This window comes from Mustela nivalis (assembly GCF_964662115.1).
Source record: "Mustela nivalis genome assembly, chromosome: 1".
NCBI classification, from domain to species: Eukaryota; Metazoa; Chordata; class Mammalia; order Carnivora; family Mustelidae; genus Mustela; species Mustela nivalis.
The window spans coordinates 212833879-212860863 of NC_139020.1; the positions used below are offsets into that span (position 1 = coordinate 212833879).

General features: G+C 64.9%; 1 protein-coding gene across 18 annotated transcripts in view; it reads right to left on the reverse strand.

Annotated features, from left to right (window-relative positions):
* Positions 1-1057: 1057 nt before the first annotated feature.
* Positions 1058-26985, reverse strand: part of KDM4B (lysine demethylase 4B) — a gene marked incomplete at its 3' end in the record, with an annotated part of 132663 nt that continues 106735 nt past the window's right edge. For 2 of the 18 annotated variants that reach the window (XM_082734993.1, XM_082734994.1), the window contains 14 exons: positions 23184-23383; positions 16513-16775; positions 16324-16425; positions 15974-16094; positions 13880-14058; positions 11595-11817; positions 9988-10064; positions 9671-9726; positions 9397-9505; positions 5498-5683; positions 5255-5419; positions 4838-4957; positions 4242-4334; positions 1058-3161 (listed from right to left, as the gene is read on the reverse strand). In XM_082734993.1, the coding sequence (XP_082591119.1) occupies positions 2985-3161; positions 4242-4334; positions 4838-4957; positions 5255-5419; positions 5498-5683; positions 9397-9505; positions 9671-9726; positions 9988-10064; positions 11595-11817; positions 13880-14058; positions 15974-16094; positions 16324-16425; positions 16513-16775; positions 23184-23383 (2071 nt within the window). Of the gene's footprint in view, positions 3162-4241; positions 4335-4837; positions 4958-5254; positions 5684-9396; positions 9506-9670; positions 9727-9987; positions 10065-11594; positions 11818-13879; positions 14059-15973; positions 16095-16323; positions 16776-23183; positions 23384-23968; positions 24071-26985 lie in introns of all 18 variants that reach the window. The other 16 variants (XM_082735000.1, XM_082735001.1, XM_082734997.1 and 13 more) reach the window with 11 other exon arrangements.

Here is a 26985-nt window from a genome sequence, read left to right on the forward strand (position 1 = left end):
TCCAGAGAAGCAGCAGCTGTGTTTCCCTTGTCCTCGGGCCTCTCTCCAGGGCCCAGCACAGGCCCCGCACAACCCCCATGGGCTCTGCACGGTCGCGCGACTGAGGGCGAGAGGCCGTGGGCCCTCTGTGGCCAGACCAGGCCACCTGGGTCAGCAGCCGGCGCAGTCCGGCCTTCACAACCGCCGCCCGCCTCCCCACAGCAGCCGCGAGAGGGCGCCCGTGAGCGGCCCGTCAGATCTGCCCTTCCCTGCCCTCCGCCCTTCAGGGCTCCCTCCTCCCTCAAGGTCAAAGCCCAGGTTCTCCATGGGGTCCCTAAGGCGCTGCACTACCCGTCCCGTCTCCTCTCTGTCCCCCTCCGCAGTCTCGCCCTCACCGGCTCTGCTCCAGCCACGTGGGCCTCCAGCAGGCCAGGCCCGGTGCTGCCGCGGGGCGTTCACAGCCGCCGCCTGCCACACTCCCCCGTCTCCTCAGGACAACCCGAGCAAACACAGCCCCTTTCTCCTGTTCTGCTCTTCCTGCGTCACCAGAAGAGCCATACTTACTGGCTGCCTCTCCCAGTCCTGTGGGCTCCAAGAAGACAGGGATCAGACCCACCCCACCTGTGCCACAGGCCCAGGACTTGTCACTCGTGAAGAGAAGGGGCCCCGTCGCATCCCAAGCCTGGGAGACCCCACGGTCTGGGCGGGCTCTTGGCTCAGACGCTACAGGAAGCCGGCGGTCAGGAGGGCAGTGGGAGGGTGGCCACTGGCCCCAGACAAGCAAGGGCTGACTGTCTTTCAAAGGGGACCCTCTGCGCCAGCCACCGCTGCCCCCAGCCTGCCTGTGAGTGGAGCCCGACAGCCTCCGGCGAGGGGTCGGTGGGAACACGAGCGGCGGGCGGACAGACAGACATGGGCTGGGGAAGGAACGGCCCCGGTCAGGAGGCCGCGAGCAGGAGCGGAGAGGCCGCATTCCCAGCCTGCGACCCCCTGGGAGCAGGTGGCCCAGGACCACCCCCGCCCCCACCCCGCCTCCCGACCCCCACCCAGAAATGAAGACACCGCCACGACAGTGAGCTGTAATTCGCAGTGCTCACGAGCCTTTAATTCATTATGAACCTAGAGGCAGGGGAAATTAGGCAAAAATACAGCGCATCCTTAATCTCGGGTGGGAGAAAAATCAGAGTGGGTGGTTTTTTTTTGTTTTTCGTTTTTGTACATAGACACGGATATACCTTTGCGGGGAAACGTGTGTCTCCCCTGTTGAGCCACGGCCTGTCTGCACGTCACCCTAGACCCAGAAAGACCCCCTGGGTCTGGCCCCCCCGAACCCCGACCCAGAGGGCCAGCCCGCTTTTTGTTCTCTTTACAATATAAATAGCATTTTCAAACTACATATGAACACAGTGCCGCGTCTGGCGGGGGAAGCCCCCATATCCCCGCTGACTCCCCTCCGGGCCTCCCGCCCCGCCCCGCTCCAGGGCACCTGCCCCCCGCCCCCCCACCAAGCAAATGAAAGGTTCCCGGCTCATTTACATTCCTTCCGGTCTCCTTATAATAGTTCTTTCTGGCCTGGTAACCATCAGAACACTCTTTTTTTTTAATTTTTAATTTTTTTTTTTTTTTTTTTTTTTACACAAGCAAAATTATGCTGTCGGTCCTTGGGCAGGACAGCAGGGGCCCTCCCGCGAGGGGAAAGCTCCCCGGGGCAGGGGACAGGGGGTTCCCAAGCCCCTCGCAGGCACGCGCTCATAAATCCAACCCCCAGCTCTCCGGAGGTGGGTCTGGTTCTCTCCAGCTGCCCCCCAAGACGCACAAATCCACATCCCAATGGGACACAGGGTGCCACTGGCCTCTCGGGGTCCAAGGTGTGCGTCCCTCTGCACGCAGACAGCAGCCAATCCGGGGGCCCGGGGGGGGGGGGCGCCTGGGTGGCCAGAGCCCAGGGACACAGGCCTCACCCGCACAGGGAAACAGCCAGACTCAGGCCACCCAGAGGCCTGCGTGGCCCCGCATCGTCCCTCCCCAGCAGGCTACAGGCAGCCAGCCTCCCACCCAGCATGAGGAGGGCGACAGGAGGGCCCCTGGGCAGTGCTGGGGACACTCTGGGGGCACGGAGCCCTTCTGCAAACACTGGAGGCCTCAGCGGTGTGGTGGGTTTTCACCAGGGGAAGAAGCAAACCAGAGGAGAGAGTGTTTATACTGTGACAGCGTGTGCGGACCAGAGAGGGACTCCTGGACCCCCGCGACCACGGTCGCCTCCAAAGCGCGGGACCAGCCTCCTCCTGTCGGCACAGAGCTGTGGCATGGGCCGAGGAGGCGGGACCAGCCGCCCGGACCTTCGCCAAGTCGTGGGGAGACAAGGGCCAGGCCCATGACCGTGCCTGGCCCCGTCGCCCAGCCCGGGCCTCCCTGCTGCTCACGGAGACAAGCGAGGTTTTAAAACAACGACAAACAAACAAAAAAAAAAACGAGATGCTTTTATCTCCCTCGGTGTATCTTGGTTCTGAGAAAAAGAACATTTTTGTTTCGTTTTGCTTCATTGTTAAAGCCACAAATCTAGAAAACAACGTTGGGGATTTTTTTCCTTTTCTTCGTTTTCCTTTTTTTCTCGGGTTTTTTTTTTTAAACAATAGGTATTTCTAGAAAGAGCCTCACAAAGGTGATGTCTGTACAGAAGTCACAATCTCAAAGGCTGCTCAGGAGGCAGGCAATGCAGTAGCACCTTTTCGAGAAGAAGAGCTTACATGGTTTACGGATCTGAGTCGTGGGGGGAGGGTGGCGAGTCCCCGGCCGGACCCCCCAGAGCCCGCGTGGCCCTGCTCCCTGAGTCCGGGCCGCGCGCCGGCGTCTGCTCGCTCCTGTCGCCACGGAGCGGGGCGGCCGCGCGCGGAGGTAGCCTCTCAGGGCCGGGGGAGGCGAGGAAGGACTTCACAGCAAGCAAACGCCAGGGCCCGCCGCCGCCTGCCTTGCTGGGCCGAGGGGTCGCCGGGCGGCTGGCTGTCCTAGAACGGGGCCCCAGGCCGGCACTGCGCCTGCAGGAGGCTCTCCATGAACGCCAGGTAGTCCGGGTTCCGCCCTGAGTCCTCGGGGGCCCGCGCGGTACCCACCCGCGGGCGCTTGGCGGCCTTCACGTCCTCCCCCGAGAAGGCGGTCTCCTGCGGCGCCCCCGTGCTGAGCGACTGCAGGACAGCAGACAGCACAGCGGTCAGTGGGTGGCACATCGCAGACCCGACGTCTGTGTCCCCCCAATTTATCTGTCTGAGCCTGGCCCCCGAGGTACTGGCAGCAGAAGTGGGGGGTCTTTGGCAATGGGGTCAGTGACCTTAAATCAGAAGGACCCCCTAGAGCTCTCCCTCTCCCTCTGGCCACGAGAGGACACCAGGAGGAGGCGCCTGAATCAGAAGTCGCGGTCCCCTGTCACAGACTCTGCCCACGCCTTGACCTCAGACACGTGGCCTTCAGAACTGAGAGAAATGCCGCCTGTACCGTAAGCCCCCAGAAGTGGGGCTTCATTACAGCAGCCCCGAGAGACTGACCCGGGGGCTCCCTCTCCCGGGGACCTTCTGAGAGTGATACCGGGTGGTGACCGGGGTGGCTGCTCGGCGCTTCTGCCTCTGTGTGAACCCCCAGTCCTGCCTGTGCGCCTCCCGGCAGGCGGGGCCCAAAGACAGGGGGCCCCCCGCCCTCCAGCCACCAGCCCCAGGGAGAGCGGGCGGCCAGCGCCCGGTCTGTCCCGCCAGATGACGGCCGCGAGGAGCAGCCCAGCCTCGCTGTGTCTGGCAAGCCCCATCCTTCCCCGCGGGAACCTCCAGTCGGAGGTCAGCGGTCCGACCCGCACCCACCCCTGCTCGGACTTGGAGCTCATTCACTGACAGCCACAGCTGCCCGCGCCCCAGAACCTTGCCTTCGGAGTAAACACCTCAGAAAAACAAGCGCAGAGGCCTGGGAGAAATGGCCAGTGACTCTCTCAACCCTGGGACTCGCTGTTCCCTTTGAAAAGGGATGAGCTCTGCCGGAGCGTGTGCCCGCGGCGCCCGTGCTGGGCCCGGATCTGTACTCAAGCAGCCGCCGCGAGCACAATGGCCGGGGCCGGGCTCCTGCGGTTCTGCCTCCTGCTGGTGCGGCTGTCACTGGCCCTGGAACCTATCCTTCCCGCCACTGACCAGGTGCCCTTCCGGGGAGCAGGACAAAGGGGAGGTCAAGGCCTTTCAGAAGGGCTGCTTCCCTGAGGACCACCGAGGGCTTCGGGGGCCACTTACCAGCCGCGACCGGACCCTCTTGGGGAGTTCCTCGTCCAGGGTGAAGATGTCCCCACGCTTCACCGTCAGCTGGGACCCGTCCTCGAACTCCACCTGCAAAGGGCAGCAGGTGTCAGGCATGGCCTCTGCTGCCTCCCGAGAAGCACCCCAACTCATCGAGGAAGGGCAAGAGGCACAGGGGTGTAGGGGTGCGGTATGAAGAGCTTTGGGGGCTGCACACACAGAGAACGCGGATCGGCTGAGGACGAGCGGCCGTCGACTTGGGCGGCTGGAATGCAGGTGCCCCTCCTCCAAGACCACCGGCTACTAGGTCATTTCTCTCCCACCATCATGAGAAGAAACTCGCAACCATCCGGGTTAAAATAAAAAAAAATCAGGGGCACTGAACCTTATGCTTAAAAATGCTTAACCTGGTAAATTCACGTTCCGTGTGTCATCTCCCACACGCACAAGCGGAAGACCTCTCTGGGGAAAACGGCGGCCAACGAGACCCCCGGCTCCGAGATGTAACGAGGCCTGACCGCGTGCACCGGCCAGGCAGGAGCTGGCCAGGGCCCCCCGCCCCCAGCACCTCCCGCAGAGCAGGGCCTGCTCACCTGGTAGACGTGGCTCGTCACGGAGGAAATGAACCTGGCCTTGTACATGTTGCCGTCGGCCCACCGCAGCTCCACCAACTCCCCCTCGGGCGGGGGTCCCAGCCGGACGCAGTCCCTGCTCTGCAAGGGAAGAAGGCGGTGGGAGGTGAGGCCCCGGGCGCCCTGGCCTGCTGGGGGGGCGGCCGGCGGCTCCGACAGCACTGGGCACGCTCATCCGTCTAAGGGCCGGTGCTGGCAGCGAGGGTGCGGTGGCGGGCCGGGCCCCAACTCTCACGGTCGCCCTGTGGGCACAGGGACCGCCAGGCTGCGGGCTTGTCTGGACCTGACCTCCCTCCACTGTGTGTGTGCAGAACCCACCCTGCAGAGTGGGGGGCCCCCCTCCCCTCGCCCGTGCCCCCCCTTCCCCGCGCCGCTCACAGTAATGCTCTCCGGGTACAGGTTGTCGCTGTAGGACCCGTCGTCGAAGTTCACCTCGTAGAAGGTCTGCGCGCTGGCGCCGATGACCCGGCAGCGGTAGTAGAGCCCGTTGCGGTTCTTGGTGATGACCGTCTGGCCCAAGGACACGGCCCTCAGGAACTGGGCCTGGGGACGGGCGGGGACAGGCTGCGTCAGCGCGGGCGGAGGCTGGGGGCGGAGGGCGGGGGCGGGCGGGGCACTCACGGGGTGGCCCCCTGACTTGTGCTTGAAGCAGGTGATGGAGACGACGTAGGGCCAGTCGTCCGGCTCCATGAGGACCCCGGCGGCGTGGGCGCAGGTCACGTGGAAGGACGTGGAGCAGTGCTCGCACGAGCACTGGATGCAGGCGCCCGACACCTTCTTCATGCGCTTCCGGCAGTACACGCACTTCTGGGGGCACAGCAGCAGAGGAAACGGGGCTGGGGGTCTCCCCGGAAAGGCCCTCGGCATCCAGGGCGGCAAGGCAGCGGCCCCCGTGTTAGGCGAGGCACAGGCACGGGGTGGGGGCAAAGCCCGCAGAGCACCGTGTGGTGGCCGGGGTCTCGCCCTTGGTGGAGAGTCCCCCGAACCGAGCCAGGGGCCTCCCCCGGAAACACTTGTGGACTCTTTTCCACACGCCCTCTCTGCAGGGCTGCCTCGGACAGGCGCTGAGGAGCCGGCCGCATGCACGTCCCTGAGCCGCCCGAGCGAGGCCCCCACGCGCCGCCCCGGGGACGGACCCCGAGCCCATGACGCTCAGGAAGAGAACCAGACGTAGGAGGCCATAGGGGGTGTGAGTCCACGCGTGTGACACGCCCAGACCAGGCTCCTCCACGGACTGGAAGGGGGCTCGTGTGGGTGGGGGCTGGGGGAGGGGAGGTGACAGCTGATGGGGACAGAATTTCTTTTTGGGTAGATGGAATGTTCTGGAACTAAATATTGGCCACAGTTGCCCAACTCTGGGAATGTATTTAAAAAGCTACTAAACTGTGTACTTGATAATAAGAAATTCTACCTCAATTTTTAATACAGGGCACCGTGGAGTGGCCTCACCCCCCACCGGGCACACACTGTGGGACAGCCCCCCCGCGACAATCCCCACGCCGTCACTCTGAGCATTTACTCAGCGGGCCTTTATCGCTCTGTAAACCATGTTCAAAAGCCAGATAAGCAGCTCAGCACAGGGCGCCGCAGGAGCGCGCCCCGCACGGATCGATGGCAATGAGATCTCGTTATTAAACTGTCGATACCTAATCCCCGCCAGCCTGCGGGGACAGGCACGGGCACCGCAGGCGGGAGCGGCGTTAACCCTCCAGGACTGGGCTTCCTCGCACAGGTGGGAAGGCGAGAAGACATGCAGCAGCCCCAGGGCAGGGAGCGGGGGTCCCGCCACCAAGCCAGTGGGGCCACCGAGCAGCCTTGCTGTGCCCGCCGCCGCCAGGCTGGACCCCACCGAGGAAAGCCAGGGGAACCCGCGGCCATGCCTGACAGCACCAGGCATTTCAGCCCATGGGTGGCAACTCCTCGCTGAGTTTCTGCATTCGTTAGAACAAGGGCCAGGCCCTCCCGCCCCGCCACCTGGCAGGACCCCCGGTGCTGGGGGGCAAGGGGTGCAGGGGGGCGGCAGATATCAGTGGAGAGCAGCGGTCTGGGGGAGCTGGGGGCCACTGTGTGGGGTGACGCTGGCCAGGGAGGGTGCTCCACCTGAAGACCCCCCGAAAACACACACACCAGGTCCCACGTCCTCAGCCCACCCCTCACACCCACTCCCCTGCGCCTGCCCAGAGTCCTTGTGTGGACTGACGTGAGGCCTCCACCTCGAAGCCGGGCCGGCAAGAGAGCAGAATGGATTCAAAGTGTCTGGCCCCCAGCAGCCTTGCCTCTCCCACTCTCACAAGCTGATCCTTCCCCCTCGGGAGTCCTCACCAGACTCCAACGTTCCTCTGGGGCCCAGCCCAGCCTGGTGATGAGGGCGAGTGCAGGGGACGATCTGGCGAACCCAACAGGTAATCTGCGTTTAGGCCACCCTGCTAGCCAGAACCCCGCAGTGCCCAGGGCCGGAGGCCTGGCAGTCCTGGGGACAGACAGATGGGGACCAGGAGTGGCCATCCCTGAGCCGGCGGCCAGGGCAGCTGGGCAAGCAGGAGTTAACTGCCGGCTTCCTTGCGAGGCTCCATTAGGCAGTACAAGTGAGCCTCGTGTAGAAGGATTTTTAATTCATCGTTACAAGTGCTGGTAATGAAGAGGCTGCAAGCTGGAAATGTCAGATGATCCATAAAGCGTCTGGGAGGGACGGTCTATCACGGACACCACGCGCCGCACCGTCACCCCACCTGAATAATGGAGCCTTCACGCCCGTGCTCCCGCAGGAGCCCCCGCCGGCTGCCGGCCTCTTCCTCACCGCCCATCCGCACCTGGCGGGACCAGCGCCGCCCACCCCCTGCTCCACGGCCAAGGCCCCCCGCCCCTCCCACACGGGCTCCCTCCAGCTGCCCACTCGACCCTGCCAGAGGGCCCCACGCCCGTGGGCTCTGAGCACCACACCCCCAAGGGACTCCCTTGGTTGAAGCCCGCTCTAGCAAGTGCCTGGAACAGCTGGGGTGCCCCAGGCTTGGGGAAAACCAGGGGGGAAAGCCGCCGGATGCTGTCAGAGGCCACGAGACACGCCCCTGGGTGTCAGGCCCCCCCACACGCATTATCACAGCAGAGCTCACCAGGCAGGACAGGGACAGACCTGAGAGCAGGAGCTGGGCCGCAGATGGCTTGACCCCGCGCTAGATGGTCGGGCCCCGTTCATGCTGGCCACGAGGAAGCCTCGCAGGTGGCCACGAGCGGCCCAGTGTACAGATGGGAAGGCCAAGGTCCACAGGGGCCAAGGGATCCATCCGATGTCACGCGGCAGGCCACTGGCCTGCTCCCAGTCACGCTCTGCCCATTCTGGCTGCTGCCCCAGGGTGACCACCGCTGGCTAGGAGGTGGCGCGAGCCCCTTGAGGCCATACTCCGCCCGAGGCTAACTGCGTCCTCCCTGTGGAGGGCAGGACCATGTGCTTCGGCGGGGCCAGCTACGGAATTCCTACAACTCCACGGCGAAGAAAAGCAACCCCCGAGTTAAAAATTAGTAAAGGACGTACACAGGAATTTTTCCACAGACGGCGCAGACAGGTGGCCAACGGGCACATGGAAAGACGCTCACCGTCCCTCACCGCAGGGGAGAGCAACCCGAGCCGCACTGAGATGCAGCCTCACCCCTGGCCGGACCAGGACGGCTCAAATCATCCGCACCCCTGCTGCGGGTGGGAGCGCAAACGGGCGCGGCCGTGCCGGAAAACAGCGTGGAGAGTCCTCAGGAAGTCACGTACAACCAGCAGGAGCGCCTGGCTGGCTCCATTGGTAGGACATGCACCTCTCCGTCTCGGGGTTGTGGGTTCGAGCCCCGCATGGGTTGCAGAGAGGACTTAAAAAAAAAAAGTTAAAAAAATAGAACCAGCACACAATCCAGTAATTCCACAATAAGGGACTGACCCAAAGGAAACGAAAACAGCATCTCCGGGAGGCATCTGCCTCCCGGTGCCCCCGGCAGCCTCATCTGCAGTGGCCGGGACACAGAAAGGGCCACAGGCCCACCCGCGGAGGAAGGAATCGGGATGCGGCGTGGCCACACGGAGCGTCTCACTTGGCCACAGGAGGCCAATGCTGCCATCAGCAGCCGCACAGACACACCTCAAGGACGTCACACACAGCCACGGGGACGGGCCCCAAAGGACACATCCTGTGTGACCCCACTCACAAACTCCTGGATGCACAGAGCAGAAGGTGGCCGCAGGGGCCGGGCGGTGGCGGTTCTGTAGGCATCAAGGCCGGTGGGCCTGGTGAGCAAGCCATGCTCCGCCGGCTGCAGGACCACAGCCTGGGGCGCCGGGAGGCGGAGCGTGGAGCTTCTGGTAACCAGACCAGCCTGGGGCGCCAGAAGGCCCGAGCTGCGCACGCTGCTTGGCTGGGCCACGGACGTCTGCACAGAGACCCCGGAAGCCAGGGACCTGGGGCACCTTCAAACCAGACTCGATGGCATCCGGCTCCCGGGCGGCTGCCCTGCACTCCTGGGGCGAGACACGGGGCACCTACCAGCTTCCACCGCTGCTCAGGGATGGCGCTGATGTCCACGGGGTGGCGCTCCATCACGTTCAGGAAGCGCGCTTCGGGGACGGCGATGGCGCAGATCACGTGGATCCACCTGCGGCGGGAGGCTGAGGTCAGGACTCGGGAGGAACCCCGCCCCTGGGCCCTGGGATCACCTCACAGCCCCTGCGGGGCTTACAGGACCTTAAGGGGCATTCTGGGCAAGCGGTTCCTCCTGGTCCCCCCTGCATTCCCTCAGGGCCCGAGGCCACACACCCACCTCCGGTCGGTCGTCATCTGCAGGGCTCCTCCCCGGAGGTTGCAGAGACAGCACTCCTGTGGGAACCAGACGACCCCACGGTGAGGGGCGCAGGGTGCCGCCTCTCTGCCCTGGGGCCCACAGTCCTTCCAGCTCCACCTAGCGGCGGCGGACGGGACGGGGCGGGGGACTCCACCCCCGCACTGTCCAGGTGAAGGTAACGGAGACCAGGAGAGGTGAGGCGGCCAGCCTGAGGTCCCCGGGGTCCCGGGCCCAGCTCCCCCCATCCCCAGGCCTCAAGGGCTCCCAGAGCACCACCAGCTGCCGGGGGGCGGTACCGCAGTCCAGGCGTGGGCCGCGCACCGGGAACACGTCCAGCCTTCGTTCACCAGCTCGGGGCGGATGCCGTAGCAGCCTGCAGGACAGGGGAGGGGGCCACTGAGGCGGGCGCACACGGAGCCCACAGGGCCCTTCTGCCACTCGGCAGCAGCGCTCTCTCCCTGAATCCAGGCCACTGCGCACAGCGGGAACGGTCCGGAAACCGCTCCTTTGGAACTCAAGTAGGGCAAGGGTGAGCAGGCCCCCTGCTGAGCAGCCCTTGCTGGCTCCAGTCCAACAGAGGAGGCCCAGGCTCTGCAGGCCAGGGGAGGCCGGCAAGCCGGGGAAGCGGCCACGCAGGCGTGCACGGTGCAAGGTGCGCCTCACGGTCCTGCGGTTCAGACGGCTGAGCTGAGCCAGCCGGGCCCTGTGTTCAGGCAGAGTCACTGCTCAGGAAGCCAGAAACTGGAGGCCCTGGGTGATGTGGGTTTGCTTAGGACCTTGGTCCTGGTTTAGAAATGGGCAGAGGGGCAGGGAGGTGGGGGGCAGAGGGTCAAGAGGCCATGCCCTAGGTCACCATCCGACAGTACCCTCGGCCACCTGGGGTCCCATCACCTGGCAAACAGGGGCTCTGCCGGCTGCAGTAGGCCACAGCCAGAGACAGAGGGCCCCAGGGGGAACACAGGGAGATGGCAGGGCGGCAGAGAAGTAGCCTTCTGCTGTGTGCCCCAGAGGCCCCGAGGGACAGCAAAGTGTGCGAGAGCTGGAACCCGGCCCCGTTCCAAGCCCTGGGGACACTAAGCCAAGCTCTAGGCCTAGTGGGGGCCAGACTCCTGGAGGAAGAGGGGCTCCACCTCCCCGCAGGGCCCGGTCGAGACCTCTGCCTTCTGGCCCAGCGCACCCACGCAGCCCTACTCAGGCCCCTTCTGAGGGTGGGCTAGGCCTGGGCCCACAGGCCCAGGAGCACATCTCACGCCCCCACCCAGCAAGGCAGAGCAAACAGGCCCCTGGCCCGGGGACAATATGAGCTCTGGGCAGGCCTCTGCAGGGGCTGGTGGAGATCTGTGGCTGCCTTCCCCCACGGGGCGGCCCATGGAGCCGGACCGCTCCAGAAGCTTCTTTCCGGCCCCAGGAGCTCGAGCTCGCAGCTGCTACGCCTCAGGCCTGAGAAGGGGTGGATGCCCACTTCCTCGTCTTGGGCCAAACGCAGCCCTCAGGCTCTGGGAGAGGGTGGTCGCCCACAGCAGAGGGAGGCTGGAGCCCTGGACTGCTCCAGAATTTCACCTTTACCATCTGACTCCTGCCCCAAAGTGCACAGTTCGACAGTGTCGCGGCACTCTGAAACGAGGGAACGGACACCGCACTCCTTCCTGCTGCTGGCCAGAGCCCAAGGGCAGGACAGGCCTCCGTGGAACCATCAGACTCGGCCCGGGGGGAAGGCCGCTCCATGACACGAGGTCCTGTGACAGCGCCCAGACGGCAACCCAGGGAAGGGGCTTGCTGGCTCTGTAGACCCAAGCACCACCCCCACCGCCTGTGAAGGGTGAAGCAGGGGAGCCCCTCGGGGAGGGGCCGCAGAGCCCACAGCTGTCCGCTCCCCGGCCGCCGGCCCAGCCCCAGCACTCACTGGCGTGGACCTGCAGGCAGCACTTGGCGCAGGCTATCAGCAGGCTGGTCCCGTCGTCTCCGATGTAGGAGTTGGCGGGGAGGGGCTCCGTGTTCTCGCCGCTGGCGGTAAAGCACATCTCGGGGACCAGCGGCCGAGTCTTCTGGCCACTTTTGGAAGGCGGAGCAGCCGAGGGACCCTCCCCGAGGGAGGCCTGGGGAGCCTCCTTCTCGGTCTGTAGGGACTGGAGGAGGAAAAGGAGGGAGATGCCTTCAGAGAGGAGCCCGTCGGGGGGGGCAGGACAGCTGACACGGGCAAAGCAGGCTGGGCACGGTGGCCATCCTTGACTCTGCCCTCTACTCAGCCCAAGCAGCCCTGGCCTGCTTCTCACTCTGCCCTGCAGTTGCCTCATCCCACCCTCCCAGCCCTCCACCCCGACCCAACATCCCTCAAGAGATCGTCTTCGAACAGTCAGACCCTGTTCCCCCTCCCCCACTGAAAACTCTCCCACTTAGGGTCACACTCCGGCACATGGCCCTCGATCAAGCTGCTCCAACCACACCAGCCTCCTCGCTCGACCTCTAACACCCCAGGAGCCAGGCACCATCCCACCCCAGGGCCTTTGCATGTGCCGTTCCCACTGCCAGAACATTCAGAGGTCTGCTCCTGTGTGTTCTACAGCCCAGCCGGCCCACAAGAGCAGTGGCCCCCAGCCCACCCCTCACCCCTGCTCCGTGTGTTCGTGTGATCCTGACCATAACTGACACTGTTTCACCTGTGAATCTATATGGCGAGTTCTCTCCACCTCTGACGTATGTCCCGTTAAGGCCTCACTAAGCCCCCAGATGCCATCTCACGAAGAGATGATGAAAAGGTCCTGCCCATGGCACCCAGGTCCCGCACCCTCCAGGCCCGTCTCAGGACACCCCCAGAGGAACAGCTGCACTGCTCCTGAGCCGGGAGGGGAGAGCCCTGCTGGAGGCGCCCCGCCTGGCATCTGGGGTTAAGGGTACGGCTGGTTCCCGTCAGGAAGAATGTCCAGGCACGTTTGTCCCCTTCATGGGGCAAGTGAGGCCTGGTCCCTGACTCTGAGAGCTGTGACAGCAGAAGCCCACACTGGACTGTGGGCACATGAAACTGAGCCACTGGACTCAAGGAGATTCGCATCTCGGGCCGGAGTCCCAGACCCTGACTGCCGCAGCACTAAAGAGGGTCACACCTAGAGAAGGCAACTGTTCTGTCCTGTCTGCCTGGAGACGGTACCCCACGCAGCGTGAAGCAGCAGCGTCCTTAGGACAAGCACGCTTCCCCCGGCTCAGGGCACAGACCTCGGGGCGACTCAGCTAAGTGGGCACTGGGCTAGGAGCCTGGAGACTGAGTCCTGTCCTCCGGGGACTCACAGTCGAGGGGCTTATAAACAGAGAGAATGGGAGCAAGAGCAGAAGTGGGCAGGAGAGCCTGGAGAGGGCGGTGCCCGGGGACAGCAGGCGGAGGAAGGCTTCATGGAAGAGGCGACAGCTGAGCAGACTCAAAGAATGAACAGAAATCTGTCTGGCAAGGTAAGGGGCTGAGTGGGTGGGTGGTGGGGACCCTGGGGGTCCGGAGGGAGCACACTGTCCCTGTGTGTGTGACGGGTGGGGCTGCAGGGCTAATCCCAGGACAGAGGAAAGCCGTGGGGACATACTGATTCTGAGGCCGGTGGTGAGCCTGGGGGTCTCCAGCCAGGACCACATGGCCGGTGTGGCCTCCCGAACATGTGCCCAGGGCTCAGTGGGGCACCAACAGGAAGGGCTCCTGCCAGGGCAGGGGAGGGAGAAAAGAGCTAGAAGGCAGGTCACGGGGGCGGGGGAAGGGCGTGCAGGGAGGAACCAGAGGTTAAGGGGGCAGGATCTGGCGGATGACAGAGGGCGGGGAGAGCCCAGGTCCCTGACTTGGGAAATGGGACAGAGTGGGGCCACGCTGAGAACTAGTGCCTGGCTCGCCAGAGGTGCCCTGGGGCTCCTGGGTGGTGTTAGGGTGCTTGCCCTGCCCCCCACCCTACCCCCGTTCTGCCTCGCGGCTGCGCCCACCGTGGCCAGCCCCATGCTGCTCCTGGCCACCCATGGCCCCGCCCCACCCCCGGCGGCCCCACTTCCAGGCCCACGGAGAAGTCCCTTCCTGCTAAAACGCAAGATACCGGGCTCTCCCTACCTGCCTTCAGCTTCATGTGCCCCCGAATGCCCAGGGCTCCCGCCCATTGCCCCCCACACCCTGGCCACCTGTGTTCTCGGTCTCCACCGCCCGCCCCGCAGCCGCCCAGCACCCACCTGGCTGTAGGGGTAGAAGAGGGTGCAGATGGCGCAGAAGGGCTCAGTCAGCGCGGCCGCGGCATTGAACTTCCTCTCGGCCTGGAAACTGGCAGCCTTGTTCTTCCACTGCAGGGAGAGCAAAGGCCTCAAGGCCTCGGGGTCACTCATGTCCTCCTCCCCGGAGAAAGGGAAGGCTTCTAGAGGGAAACAGGAGGGCGGGAGAGGGCGGAGAGAAACCTCGGCATGGCTGGACGCCCAGGGGAACCTTCCTTCCCTGCCCTGCGGCCCGGTACTGCTGTGAGCATCGTTAGTGACAGGTCCCTGACCTCAATAGAGCCAAGAGGAGCACGGCCGGGGGAGGGGGGGATGTCACTCCGGCACACGCTGGGGACTGCCACACATGAGGCGACCCCCCACCCTGCCTGCTACCTGCCACCGCGTCTGGTCTCCTGTCCCAGCCAGCCATGCCCCAATGTCCCCAAGTCCCGTTGCTGTGTTTCCTGAGGACATGAGGCTGAGCCACCCTGAGAAGCGGGGTGCTCCCTCCCGAGGCCCCAACCTTCACAGCCGCCGGGCCAGCAAGGCACAGTGGCGAGAGAAAGCCCTGGGACTCGGGAGGCCCGAGAGGGCGACGGCGACGCAGTCACCGCAGACCCCTGGGGACGGACATGCGGATCTTCTAGGCCCCGAGGGGCTGGGCCAGACTCAAGGACCAAGACTGCTCAGCCGGAGGAGGCCCCACACAGGCCTAGGGCCCCTGCAGGTGACAAGAGCTGCTGGCCTGCCTTCTGGCACCAAAGATCACATGACACACGCTGGGCTCTGGGGCTCCCGGGGGTCTCACAGAGAAGAGCCACAGCTTCATCTAAGGAGCCCACGAAGTGGGCGTGTGGGAGGCCTCAGAGGCACCTTCTGGCACCTTCTGGAAACAATACCAACAGCCTTTAGCTGCCTGCAGGGCTCCGGTGCGTCTGGCCTTCCCGCAAACTCCCCCTCCTCTTGGGGCTCTGGTCCTGCAGATCTCAGGCGCCTCCCGAACCCCTCTTCACCCTAGCCCTCAAAGCCGATTCAGAATGAAAGGAGCTGTCCAGATGACATGCCAATTCCACGGGCAGCGTACATGGAAAGCAAGCTGGCTTAGCAGGCTTTCTGCAAGAGGCCATGGCTTAGCTCCCCGCAGCATCCCGGCCCCAGCTCCACATCGCCTTTGTTCCAACCTCCCCATGGGCAGCTAGGGCCACCGGGAAGAGCCCAGGCGAGCAGGCGGCCGGGCCCCAGGTCAGGTCACACGTGTCTCAGGGAGCAGCCGCCTTGCTGCTCCCACACATGGGCCTGGGTCGCAGAGCCAGGACACGTCCGTGGGGCAGTCCTCACGTGCACCCAGCCCCGCGATTCTCAAACCCCAGGTCACTTCTCAAAGCCCGAGGCAGGGGTGCAACCGGCACGCAGGGCACAGGCACGCCCTTCAGCTCCCTCGCTTGCTGGACCGCTCTGTAGCGTCCCGGGGCCTCCGCTGCACCCAGCACCCCAGCAGATTCCGAGCCCGTGAGAGACGGCACGATCCTTGCCCGCCCGGGGGCCAGCTAGGGACACAGACGCACAGGGCCCACGGGAGTGGGGGGCGGCCAGCCCAGGCCTGGAGCAGGGGGCTTCCAGCGGGGACAGGAGAGGTTCTCACAGAACGCGAGAGCCGGGGCGTGGCCGGAGCACAGGCACAAACAGCTATGCACAACCACCCAACCTGGCACTCCCGGCACCCGCCGCGGGCTCACCACCATGCGGCGCGCCTTCCCGGCAGGACGCCTCGCAGCGCCAGCAGCCCCATCTTCCGGACAGGGAGACCAAGGCACACGAAGGTAAACAGCACCTGCGGTCTCGGGCTCCGGGCAGCAGGCTGTGGTTTGAGCCCCCCACAGGTCATGGTGTCCATTTCAGGCCCAGGGACCAAAGCAAAGCAAGCACCCCAAGGTGGGAAGCGCAGCCCCCAAGAAGGGGGTCATGCCCTGGGTGTCTCTGCAGGGCGGCCTGGGCGTGGCTGCAGGGAGCACTGCAGGCCGAGCAGGGGCCACTGGGTCAGGTGTCCTGCAGGGGGCGGGGGTCCGGGGGCCTCACCCTCATCACTCGAGGCCTCTTGCTTGACCACGGTCAGCGGGGAGCGGGTGGGCGGCTTGCCCAGGGGGTGGCGCCGGCTCTTCTTGATCTCCATCTTCAGTTTGGAAAACGTGGCCGGGGCCTGGAAGCAGAGGCGGCAGCGTGTGCAGAGGGCCCGGCTGCGAGGCACTGCGGAGCCCGGCCCATCAGGACAAAGCGAGAGACCTGTGTCCCTGCCCGCAGGGGCGAGGCCCCTGGAAAGGGGATGGCCGGGAGCCGCGGGGGCCATTTCCGATGAACAGGGCCAGGGTGGGAGCACGGGGCAGAGAGGACCCCCGAGCCTCAGGGCCCCCTGCCGGCAGCCCCCCTACCTGTACCTCGCCGGCTCCGCTCTCCTCCTCGGGACCCGTCAGCTCCATGGGGGCCGCCTGTTCCTTCCAGGTGGGGCCCCTCTGGGCAAAGTGCTCAAAGGCCTGCTGGCAGGACACGCGGCCCTTGTCACACGCCGTGCCGGGCCGCGGCACCACATACAGCATGGGGATGATGGGGCGCGGCTTCACCTCTGGCTCCTCGCCAGGTGCCTCGGGGGGCACGACGTTGAGAGGTGGCGGCAGGGGGTTCTCCTCAGCGGGCACGGGGCCCGGGGCCAGTACCGGGGGCTCCAACGGGGGCAGCGGCCGGGGCGCCTCCTCGGCGGGGAACTGGGTGGGTGGGGGCGGCGGCAGCTGGGGCAAGAGGGGGTGGTGGGGGTGCGGAGGACCATAGCTCTTCTTCTTCCTGTCGCTCCTGGCCTTGGCCGGCCGCAGCTTGCCCCTCCCGTCTTCTGTGGGGAGAGAGGAAAGACAGGTTGGAGCTGCGGCTCAGCCGCACACGCACTCTCCTGAGAGCCCCTCCTCCCCACCGGCCGAGGCAAGAAGTGCCCCCACCCCCGCCAAAACACACACTTCCAGCAAGTTCAAACGGCTACCACGTCCGTCCGCCTGCGTCCCCCCAGCAGCGGGAGACCAGCCACACCCAAGCCTCAGGGCAGCCCCTGGCCCCCATCCTGCTTCGGCAGCTGCTCCAAGGGCCTTCTGGAACAAGGAGTGAGCAGGCAGCGGGGAAGAGCGGCTCTGTGCTTCTGGGCTCCTGACCGGGGTGGGGGGGGCAGGGGCCGGCCCCCAGCGTCCTTGCTGGGGAGTGTGGCAGATGGAGGTTGGGATCCGGGCTCTGTATGTTTCCAGGGTTCCTGCGGGCAGCCCGCACCATTTCTAGAAAGTGCCACCTTGACCAGCAAACGTGGAGAAGAGGGTCAAACCTGAGCAGAGCGCAGGAGCCAGACGGGCCTGGAGGCCGCTGCGGAGGGCCGCCGCTATGGGGTGCACGATGGGGCAGGTCAGGGAGGGAGGCGTGGCCACAGCGGCCTCCTAACTCGGGGACGGGACATCCGGCAAAGTGAATGCGCTACGGTATGTCAGGCCGAATTTCAGGACCCAGATAGGCCCCGGTCCCAGCTCCCGACTGCGAAAAGCAGCAGAGACTCTGCAGACGTGGCCGAGGATCTTGGCCCAAGGGGGGACCCCAATGCGCCCAGTGCATTAACGGGGATTCGGATCCATAGAAGCCCAGGCTCCTTCCCGGCTGCGGTCGGGGGAGGGTCACTGTGGCACTGCGGGCTCTGATGATGGAGAAGGGCCGTGAGTGGAGGATGCGCCGCCCCCGTAAACTGGAGAAGGCGGGAACACAGTCTCCCCTGGAGCCTCGGGCCTGGCCTGCCGCACTGGAGAATGGGCACGCTGGCTCAGGCCCTCGTGTGTCCCGGCTTCTCGGGGGCGAGACGTCATGGAAGCAGAGGCCATCTGGTCTGCCCGGGGCCAAGGGCTTCCTGAGAACCCGGGATCAGTTGGTCAGCCTGCCGAGGCTCTGGGCCAGGCCCCCGGCCCTTCCCACCTCTCCCCACTGCCCCCCCATCTTCCTCCTGTCTTCGGCCAGCACACATCGGCGTTTCTCAAGAGGCTCCGCTGGTCCCTAGTACGAGGGGTGCCCGCCCTGGCCTGGCTCGTGCCCCAGGTCCTGCGCATCGCAGGGGCCCGCGGCACTCCTTGTCCCAGCCATCACCCTGCTCCGCCTGGAGGAGGCCTGACTGCTCCCTAGCCCCGGCCGCTGCCGCCTGCACCCCGAACAGTAATCTGGCTGAGGCAAGCCCCTAACAGACGCTCTGCTCCACAGACAAAACCATTTCTGCCCTCCAGAGGCTGGGCTCGGCAGGCTCCTGCAGCGAAAGGCAGCCTGTGGATGTGTGGGGGGGGGGGGCGTGCTGGTGGGGGGATGCGGAGGTGGGGAGGAGACGTCGGAGGGAGGCACCGGGGGCAACAGATGGGGCGGGGAGAGACAGAGCAGGGAGATGCTGGGGTGCTGTTGCACAAGGTGGGGGGAGAGACATGATGTCAGAGGGGGGACATGGAGGGGAGAGATGGGGAGGGGTGGCGGGGGGCCCAGGACATCAGCCTCACAGGCCGGTGGCAGTGGCGAGGCATGTCAAGTCGGTTGTTCTACTAATTTACGGAAAGGGCACCGGGCCTGCCCTATTTGTGTAAATGGTACTTTCTGATCAACAGCTTTGTTCTCGAAGGAGACTCAACACTCCCTCCGCCCTGATCTGCCAACCTCTCGAATGGAAATCAAGCTGAGCTCTGCCCCTGCCTGAGGACAGTGGGACCTACTTACTGTGGGTTTGCTCCCCAGCAAGAGGCTCTGCTGGCAAAAGGGAACATGCCAGGCCCCTGGACTCCGGCAGACCATGGGGATGCACACCCAGAGCCCCGTTTTAGGGGACAAGCCGGAGACCAGAAATGACATCTGGGTGCTCGGCACTCTGTCCTTGACACAGGGACCGCCACAGGCCCAGGGCAGGGGCCTCACCCAGGGGACTCTCTCGAGCCCCTCATATGCCTGGGCCTCAGGGAACCTTGGAACGCAGCAGGTGACGGTCCCACAGACGGGGCTGAGGTCCCAGCCAGAGGTCTCCCTGGTGCATGAACCTCTCCCCTCCCCCAAGAATGGAAGGGACGGCCCCTCCAAGCGGAGGCTCTTCCCGCAGGTTTTGGAAGAGTGGGCTAAGCCAGAGCCAAGCACCCATCTGCCCAGCTCTAGCTCTGAAAGGCCTGCTCAGCTGGGGAGCACACCTGTACGGCCCCCAATTTCACCAACGGGAGTGCACAAGAGCACCTGGAAGGTCCACACCCCTGAGCTCAATGTCCGCGGGGCTGCTGCCGTGGAAGGAAGACTGGGGAGCCACCCCAAGTTGCTGCCCACTTCAGAGACCTCCCCCAGGAGGGAGAGCCAGTCCTGATTCCCAAAGTCCCAGCCACTCCCACGGACGCCACCCTCATCCTGCACAAAGCCTGAGGCAGGCATGCCCATGGTCAACTGAGGCCTGAGGCCTGGCCGAACTATGCTAGGGACGTGTGTCCCGTGTGACCGGACAAGTCTGCAAGCGTAATGCAGAGCCCCTCACACACTCAAGCCCAGCCTCCACCCCCTGCCGGCTGGGGCACCCGAACACACATCACGGCGTCAGGCCAGTCCTGACCCCTGCGGCTCCCTCACTGTGGGGAGCCCTTGGCACTCCCTCCTTGAGCCCTGGGAGCTGGGCCAACCTTGAGGCCCTGAGAGGACACGGCCCAGGGTCTAGAGCTGGTCTGGCCCACGGGGTGAAGTCCCTCGTTGCACGTGTGCCCAACCCCGGAGGGACAACAGCGCAGTGTGGACCAGCAGTCCCAGGACCCAGTGCTGTTCCCGTTCCGAGAAGGGACCATGGCCATACCGAGCCACAGCAGGTGGCTGAGTTCCCCGGAGATGGCCATGACCCTCCAGGAGGAGGGAACCCCAGATGGCCCAGCAAACCAGGACGGCCACAGGCTGCCTTTCTACTCTTGGGCTCGGGACCCCCGAGGTCCGCAGTGGACGTCGGCAGAGTTTGCTGGTCCGGGAGCCACAGGGCTCCTCCCAGACGGCCCAACAGCGGGAGCAGGGTGGGGACCCCAGCAGCGACCCCAGCCCCAGGCAGCCCTGAGGAGGCTTCCTCCTGGGGACAGTCAGTCCCGGCGCCGTCCGGTACAGAGTACCAGGCACCTGCACGAGGCACGGAAGCGACAGCATTCACTGCTGTCACTGAGCAAACTCCAAACAAAAGGTCCCACTGCTCGCACAACGTGACCCTCAGCGCTTGGAGCGTTCAGGGACATCAAGCAGGTATTAAAGGAAGCCAAAAAAGCACTTTAAAATTTTCCACTCGCCCCGGACGTGTATCTGCCGTCACCCCTGACTGTGAGCACTTGTTTATTCAGTGAATTCAGGGACCTCCCCTCCAGTGGCTGGAGGATGGCTCAGAGGACACTTCTGCCCTTGGCACGGGCTGAGGCTGCCACATCCGACAGCCCAGAGGGACCACTTCTGCTCTAAAGGGGCCACATACCCCCAATCCTCCTTCCTCCAGGCCCTGGTGTGGGGCAGGGGTGGCGTGTCTGGAACGGGGGAGTGTGCCAGCCCCGAGCGGACAGCACCCCGCCCTCCCTGGGGTCCATGTGCCCCGAGGCGCTGACAGGGCCCCAGGGTGGGACTGATGGGGGGAGGACAGGGAGGGGCTGCAGACGGGGAAGGCGGGTCCCTGGGAAAGGGACCTCGACAGGGCAGCTCTCCCTAGGAATCCCGAGACTCGGGGAGACCAGGCCCCTGGCGTCCCCAGGATGGGACTGGGCACAGGCAGCCAGGAGCCGGGGAAGCCCCAGGCGGGGGGGTGGGGGCTGTGGGTGAGAGGCAGTTGTCTTTACTGAAGAGTCCGCAGGTTTGGGTAAAGACTCATTAAGATTAAGTGAGCAGGGGCACCTGGGTGGCTCAGTGGGTTAAAGCCTCTGCCTTCAGCTCAGGTCATGATCCCAGGGTCCTGGGATTGAGCCCCACGTCGGGCTCTCTGCTTGGCAGGGAGGCTGCTTCTCCCTCTCTCTCTGCCTGCCTCTCTGCCTACTTGTAACCTCTCTCTCTCTCTCTCTCTCTCTCTCTGTCAAATAAATAAATAAAAAATATCTTTAAAAAAAAAAGATTAAGTGAGCAAAAGCAGGCACGACTCCGTGGCTGAGCAGCTGGGTGGGCGCAGGGAGCACGGGCAGGCGCGCCCGAGTGTGTCTGCTCTCCTGGCTGTGCCCAGCCAGCCTCAGGCCAGTCCGCTCGGGGGGAGCAGAGACGGCACTGGCCGGGAAGTTGCCTTTCCACGCTCCCCAGAAGAGCCCCACGGACACCTTCGTCGCTCGTGAACACCTGAACCACTCAGCTGAGGAGTCCCCTGGGGCTCCCAGCTGGGCCCCACTGAGCTGTTCCTACTCGGGCAAAAAGCCACGTCCAGCAAAAACCCAGTTTCCTACCCCCCCAGGCAGCCTGTCCCTCCGCCAGCCTGACCGCATGCCCTGGCATCAGGGAGGAGGTCTCTCATCCAACCCAGCCCACGGTGCCCGCCCAGGCCAGGGCAGGTCACTCACCGCTTTGGCCCTCGCCAGCTCTGCCGAGTCCCCCAACTCCTCGGGCCAGAGCCCCCCACAGGCCACATCACATGTTCCCCTCTCCCTCTCCCTGTGGCTCCATGGACTCCAGGGTCAAATGCAAACACCTGATGAGACACCAGACTCTGGGCCCCGAGCCCAGCTCAGAGAAATCACGATTTGCCCAACATGGCCCAGGCTCTGGCTGAATCTGTCGGGACAGGTGTCTGATCACGGGCATTCCTTAGGTCCCAGGGCACACAGGACAGGAGTGCAGGGCCTAGAGGCCCATTGCTCGGGAACACCATGTGCCCCCCTGGACACGTGCCTCCCAGCTGACCCCACCCCCACCTGGGGCAGCAGGGGCGGAGGAGGGCACTGCGGGGTTTCCTCCACCGACTTCAGCCCTTTCTCCCTGTGTACCCCAAATTCCCATTGTGAAGTCCTAACCCCAGAACTCGGGCTTCTGGCCTCCAGAGTGGGGAAGCCACGAAGTCCTGTTGTGGAGGCCCGCAGTCTGGGAGGCCTTGGGGACGGATGCCTCCGCAGACTCGAGTGCCCTTGAACAGTGCACCATCTGGCTGGGCGTACGCGTTGGGACATTCAGGGCCCCCTCTGAACGTCGCGATGCCCGCCCCGCCCTGCCCCGCCCCGCGCTGGGAAAGAACGGTGGCCTCCATCTCTGCTACCTGCCTGCCCCCATCCTTCCTGTGCCCCAACGGCCAGTCCGATCTCCGGTCGGGCAGCCTGGCCTCCCCTGACCGCCCCGCTTCGGACCCCTCGCTCCCTCATCTGTACTGAGGTCTGTACGCTGACACCTGACGGGAACCGTCGCAGCCCTGGGAGGAAGCCGTGTCTCCTATCTGCCGAGCAGCACCTCCTCTGAGCCCCAGACTGTACCCGGGACGGAGGATCCCCCTGATGTCACGTCCTCTCCGACAGCAGCCACGGGGCAAGCGTATGCACCCGGCGGGATTCCAGCGCAAGACTGGCAGAGCCGTGCCAGGCTCACGTGTCCCAACAGCCAGCCACCAGGAGGGAGACTGAGGACCGGGGCAGAACCTGCTGGTGACTTCTGCCTGAGCTGCGGCTGCCAGGGTCATCTGCCATCCAGCCTGCCCCCCTTCTCCCCGGGGAGCCCCCCGCCGTGTGCATGCAGGAGAGCAGCCGAAGCTGTCAGCGGGGAACACGAGAGCAGCGGTGCCACAGACTGTCGGCATTTCTGAGACCCTGTCCCCCTGCTCCCCAGAATGCCAGCCCGCTGATGCGGCCGCAAACAGCAGGGTGCCCTCCCACGGGGCGGGCGTCTCCTGTCATGGGCTGAGGGCTGGTGTCCCCCCAGATACAGACGCTGTGAGGTGATGGGGGGGATGCGGGTGGCGCCCCCGGGAGTGGGATGGCGGGGCAGCCCGGCTCGCTCCTCCCCACAGGGACACAGACGACAGCTGGCACCGGAGCCCGCCTCGCCAGCTCGGTCTGGGGCTCCCAGACTCCGGGGTGCATGCCGCTCTCAGTGTCCCCGTCTGGCTCCCACTCACAGCAGCTGTGGCAGGGAGAGGCCACCTTCAGTGTCTGGGGAAGGAGGGTCTTCTCACAACACCTCCTCAAGTGTACGTTTTTAGGAGACACCCTGCCCTGCCGAGGAAGCAACTGCATCAGACCCTTAAAAGCAGGGACCCTGTGGCCACAGAGATGCGGGAGCCCCAGCCAGCACCGACCTTCCGTGGCCTCAGCCTCCCGACCCTGCGGTGGCGTCGGCTGGGGCTCCTCCTCCTCCTCCTCGGGGTCCGCCTCCTGCGAGGCCTCCTCCTTCAGGCTGCCGGGCTCCTCCAGGAGGGTGGCCCCTGTGGCCCCTTCCCCTGGCGACTTGGGGTCTTCCGGCTTGGGCTTCTTGGGCTGGCTCCTTTTCCGGTGGGACCTGGAGAGGGACGGTCATCAGACAGGAGGTCAAATGACTGGGAGAAGTCCCATCTGTGTGCCCCTCCACCCAGCTGGCAGAACAGAGCCCCAGAGGGGACCCCAAAGTCACAGGGCCGGGGCCAGCAGGGCTGGCTCAGGGGTGGGGGGGTGGAAGGGGGACAGGCACGGGGGCCATGTGGGGCTGAACGGGTGCTGGAAGGGGGGATGGTGGGGGGTGCTGACTCAGGGGCAGGGGAGCTGGAGAGGGGACAGGCTCGGGGCCGTGTGGGGCAGAGCGGGTACCAATGACTAGGACGTGGGATGATGGGGGTGCTGGCTTGGGGGTAGGAGAGCTGGAGGGGGGGACAGGCCGAGGGGACACGTAGGGCTGAGTGGGTGCTGATGACCGGGAGGTGGGATGGTGGGGGGCGCTGCCTCGGGGTAGGGGAGGTCGAGGGGGGACAGGCCCAGGGGCCACATGGGGCTGAGCAGACGCCGATGGCTGGGAGGTGGGATGACGGGGGACGCCGGCTCGGAGCCGCTGTGGGGGGCGGAGGCAGGGGGCAGCCGGAGAGGCCTGCGCAGAGGGGCGAGGTGGACTTACGGCGGCCCCGGCCTCCTGGGCTGCTCTTTCTTCCTTTCTAGACTGGCCTTTCTGTCCTCCTCAGTCTTTCTCCAGTGTCTGTTTTCTTTCAGACTAATTTGTCTAGAATGTAAACGTCAGGGAGTTTTTCTCTAGCGCTTCTGCGGACTCCCCGGGTGCCTCGTCTAAGGGCCTGGCCTGGGGCACCTGCCCGGACCCGTGGCTCCGTGTCCCTCACTCGCCGGCCACCGGAGCAGGGCCTGGTCTCGCTCAGGGGTGCGAGCGTGTGGGGGTGGCCCTCGGCCTTCAGCCCCAAGTGGGAAGTCACCTGAGGCTCGGCGACGGCTTCTCAGCGCAAACAGGGAATCGGTAAGAGGAAGGAAGGAACGCGGCCAGGCCGGATGGCCCTGCAGAGCCGCGGCCCGGGCCTCCCTGCCCAGCCTCAGGAACTGCCCAAGGAGGGGACGGAGGCTGGGGTGTGGAGAAGCCTGCCTCAGACACGTCACCCACACCCTCCAGGGGTTGGGGCAACAGCCCTGTGAAACCCCAGGCTCACGTCTCGACCCACAGCCTTTCTTCTCCCTGAGGGTCAGCAAAGCCAAGAGGCGCTGGCTGCAGCTTCCCTCCCCCTGGGGGCTCTCCGTGTGGCCCCACTGAGGTCAGTCTGGACATGGAGACCCTATGGGGGTTCCTATGGCAGCCGCACCTCCAAGGACCAAGAGGTCACCAAGCAAAGCAGGGCCTTGTGACTGGGGTCGGGTGGGGGCCTGGGGAGGCCTCGATGGCTCCCAACGCCAGGACCGCCATCTCCCACCCAGGGGGTGCCCACGACAGCCCTGCTGTCCCAGGACACGGGGGCCTGACAGTTGCCTCATCACCTCCCATGTCAGCCCCTGCCGGCTCCTGGGGGGGGGCATCCCCTAACTGTCCCCTAACGGTAACTGCTGCTGGTCCTTCTCGCTGCTCAGCTGCCTCGCTTGAGGGCCCCCTGGCCTGCCGCTGCTCATCTCCCCTGAGCCCAGGCGAGGCCAGGCTGACAAGCCCCGGGTGATGTTGGCACACAAACCACTCCAATGACGAAAGGCGGGAAGCAGGGAGCAGGGAGTGTCACGGGCAGAAGCATGGCGTCACACACATCATGGCGTGCACAGGTCACTGCAGGGGGGTGCGCGGGGTGCGGGGCAGGAGAACGCGCGGGCAAGGAGCCAGGCAGGAGGGGGCATGGGAACCAGGAGGTGGGGAACGCTCTCCAGCACCACAGAGCCACGGGGGGCTCCACGTGGAGCGACTTTGGGGAACGCGGGCCCCACGTGGTAGCAAGCCCCGGGACAGCAGCAGAGCGCAGCTGGCTTGTGTCACCAGCTGTCTCCTGGCCTGGGGAGGAGCATCTCTCCAGGTCCGGGAATGCTGCGGGGCAGGGTACCCACGAGTGAACCACCCCCCCCACCGGCCCCAGGCAGCACCCAACAGAAAGGAGTCCTCCTGCCGCCTACTCACCTGGCCGCGGTTTCCCGCAGTCCCCCTTCTCTCCTCCCCGCCCCCGACCCGGGAACGGGAGGCCACATCGGATGCTGCCCGCCGCGCGCGGGGCTGACCGGGGGCAGTCCTGTCTGTCCCAGAGAACTCAGACCTGCCTCGGCCCCGAAGCACCATGGGGCTCAGAGCTCTGGGCAGCTCCAGCCGCAGGGCCAGACCCCAAGCCCCGCCAGTCCTGCTACTGTGGAGACCCCCCGAATGGGGCGGAGTCAGGCGGACAGACAAGGTGGAAGGCCACCCCTGCTGCAGAGCGGGGAGAGCAAGACGAATGTCAGCACGCAAAGAAAACACCCGTCTTGGGAGCACACGCGCCGGGAGAACACGGCCGGTTTGTCGGGGTGGCGGGAAGACGTGTCCACCATGCACTTCCGGGTCCCACATCCGGCCAGAGCAGCCCCCTGTAGCGCCCCTGCACCCCGCTGCCAGCCAGCGCACCGGATGGGCCACCTCCCCCACTCATATTTGTTTCTAGGCATCCCTGCCCCGCCAGCAGCACAGATAGGAAGGCTGTGACCCCTCCTGCCACCTCCAGGCTCCCCACTTCTCCCCCGCAACTGTCACCACGGTCAGTGCGGTGACACTCAGACTTGTCTTTTTCAGACTCCACAGGTGTCATTCACCTGTGAGTGACAGAGCTGCTCATTCGCTCCTCCTGGAGTTGAAACTGGTTCGTCTTAGACACTTGGCCTTCCCAGTCATGTCCAAGCTCACAGCCTCTGACACAGGGTGTCCCGCAGTCCTCGGGGACACAGGGGCCTGCCCCCTTGAGACTGCCTTGGACGCTCCTGTGCAGGATCCGGTCCCTCGACAGGATGTCTTTCTCACTTGACACCCTTGATTGGCTGGAGCACATTCTCCAGTAGCTTCCTCACAAAGAACAGGAAATCGGAGGCTTTACGTGTCTAGAACGATCTTCATCCTTTTGCACGTTTAGGTTGGAATTTGATTAGGTAATTCCTTTTGGGTTATAAATTATCTCTCCTCTGACTTCTGAGCGCCTTTTCCTTTCTGTTTTAGCTTGTAGCCTAAGTCTGATGCCTTTAGGGTCTCTTGTTCTTTATGTGACACAGCTGTTCCTTCCAGAAATTTCTGGGACCTTCCGTTTAACCTGAGTTGTGAAACCACATAGTGACACGTGCATTGGCTCATTTTCACCCTTGGCGCCAGACTTTTTAACCCGGAAATGCAGCATTTGGGTCCCAGCCAATGTTCTTTTTTCTCTTCCCAAAACGCCCTGCAGAGGCCGCAGTTGCCCGGGGAGCCTCTATGGCGTGATCTCCCTGTCCTCCACCCGACCTCTCGGCCCTGGGAGACTCCTCGAGCCGACCCCAGCCCACCTGTCCATCCATTTGGAACCGGCTCTCCCCAAGCACAGGCTTCTCACCGGCAGGCGCACCCCACCCCAGAGACCCCCGCGGTGGCCAGGTGTCCGGAGGCTCAGCACACAAGGCTCCTTCGTGGGCCGCGTTCTTCTCTCTGGTTGGAGATGCTGCCTCACACCC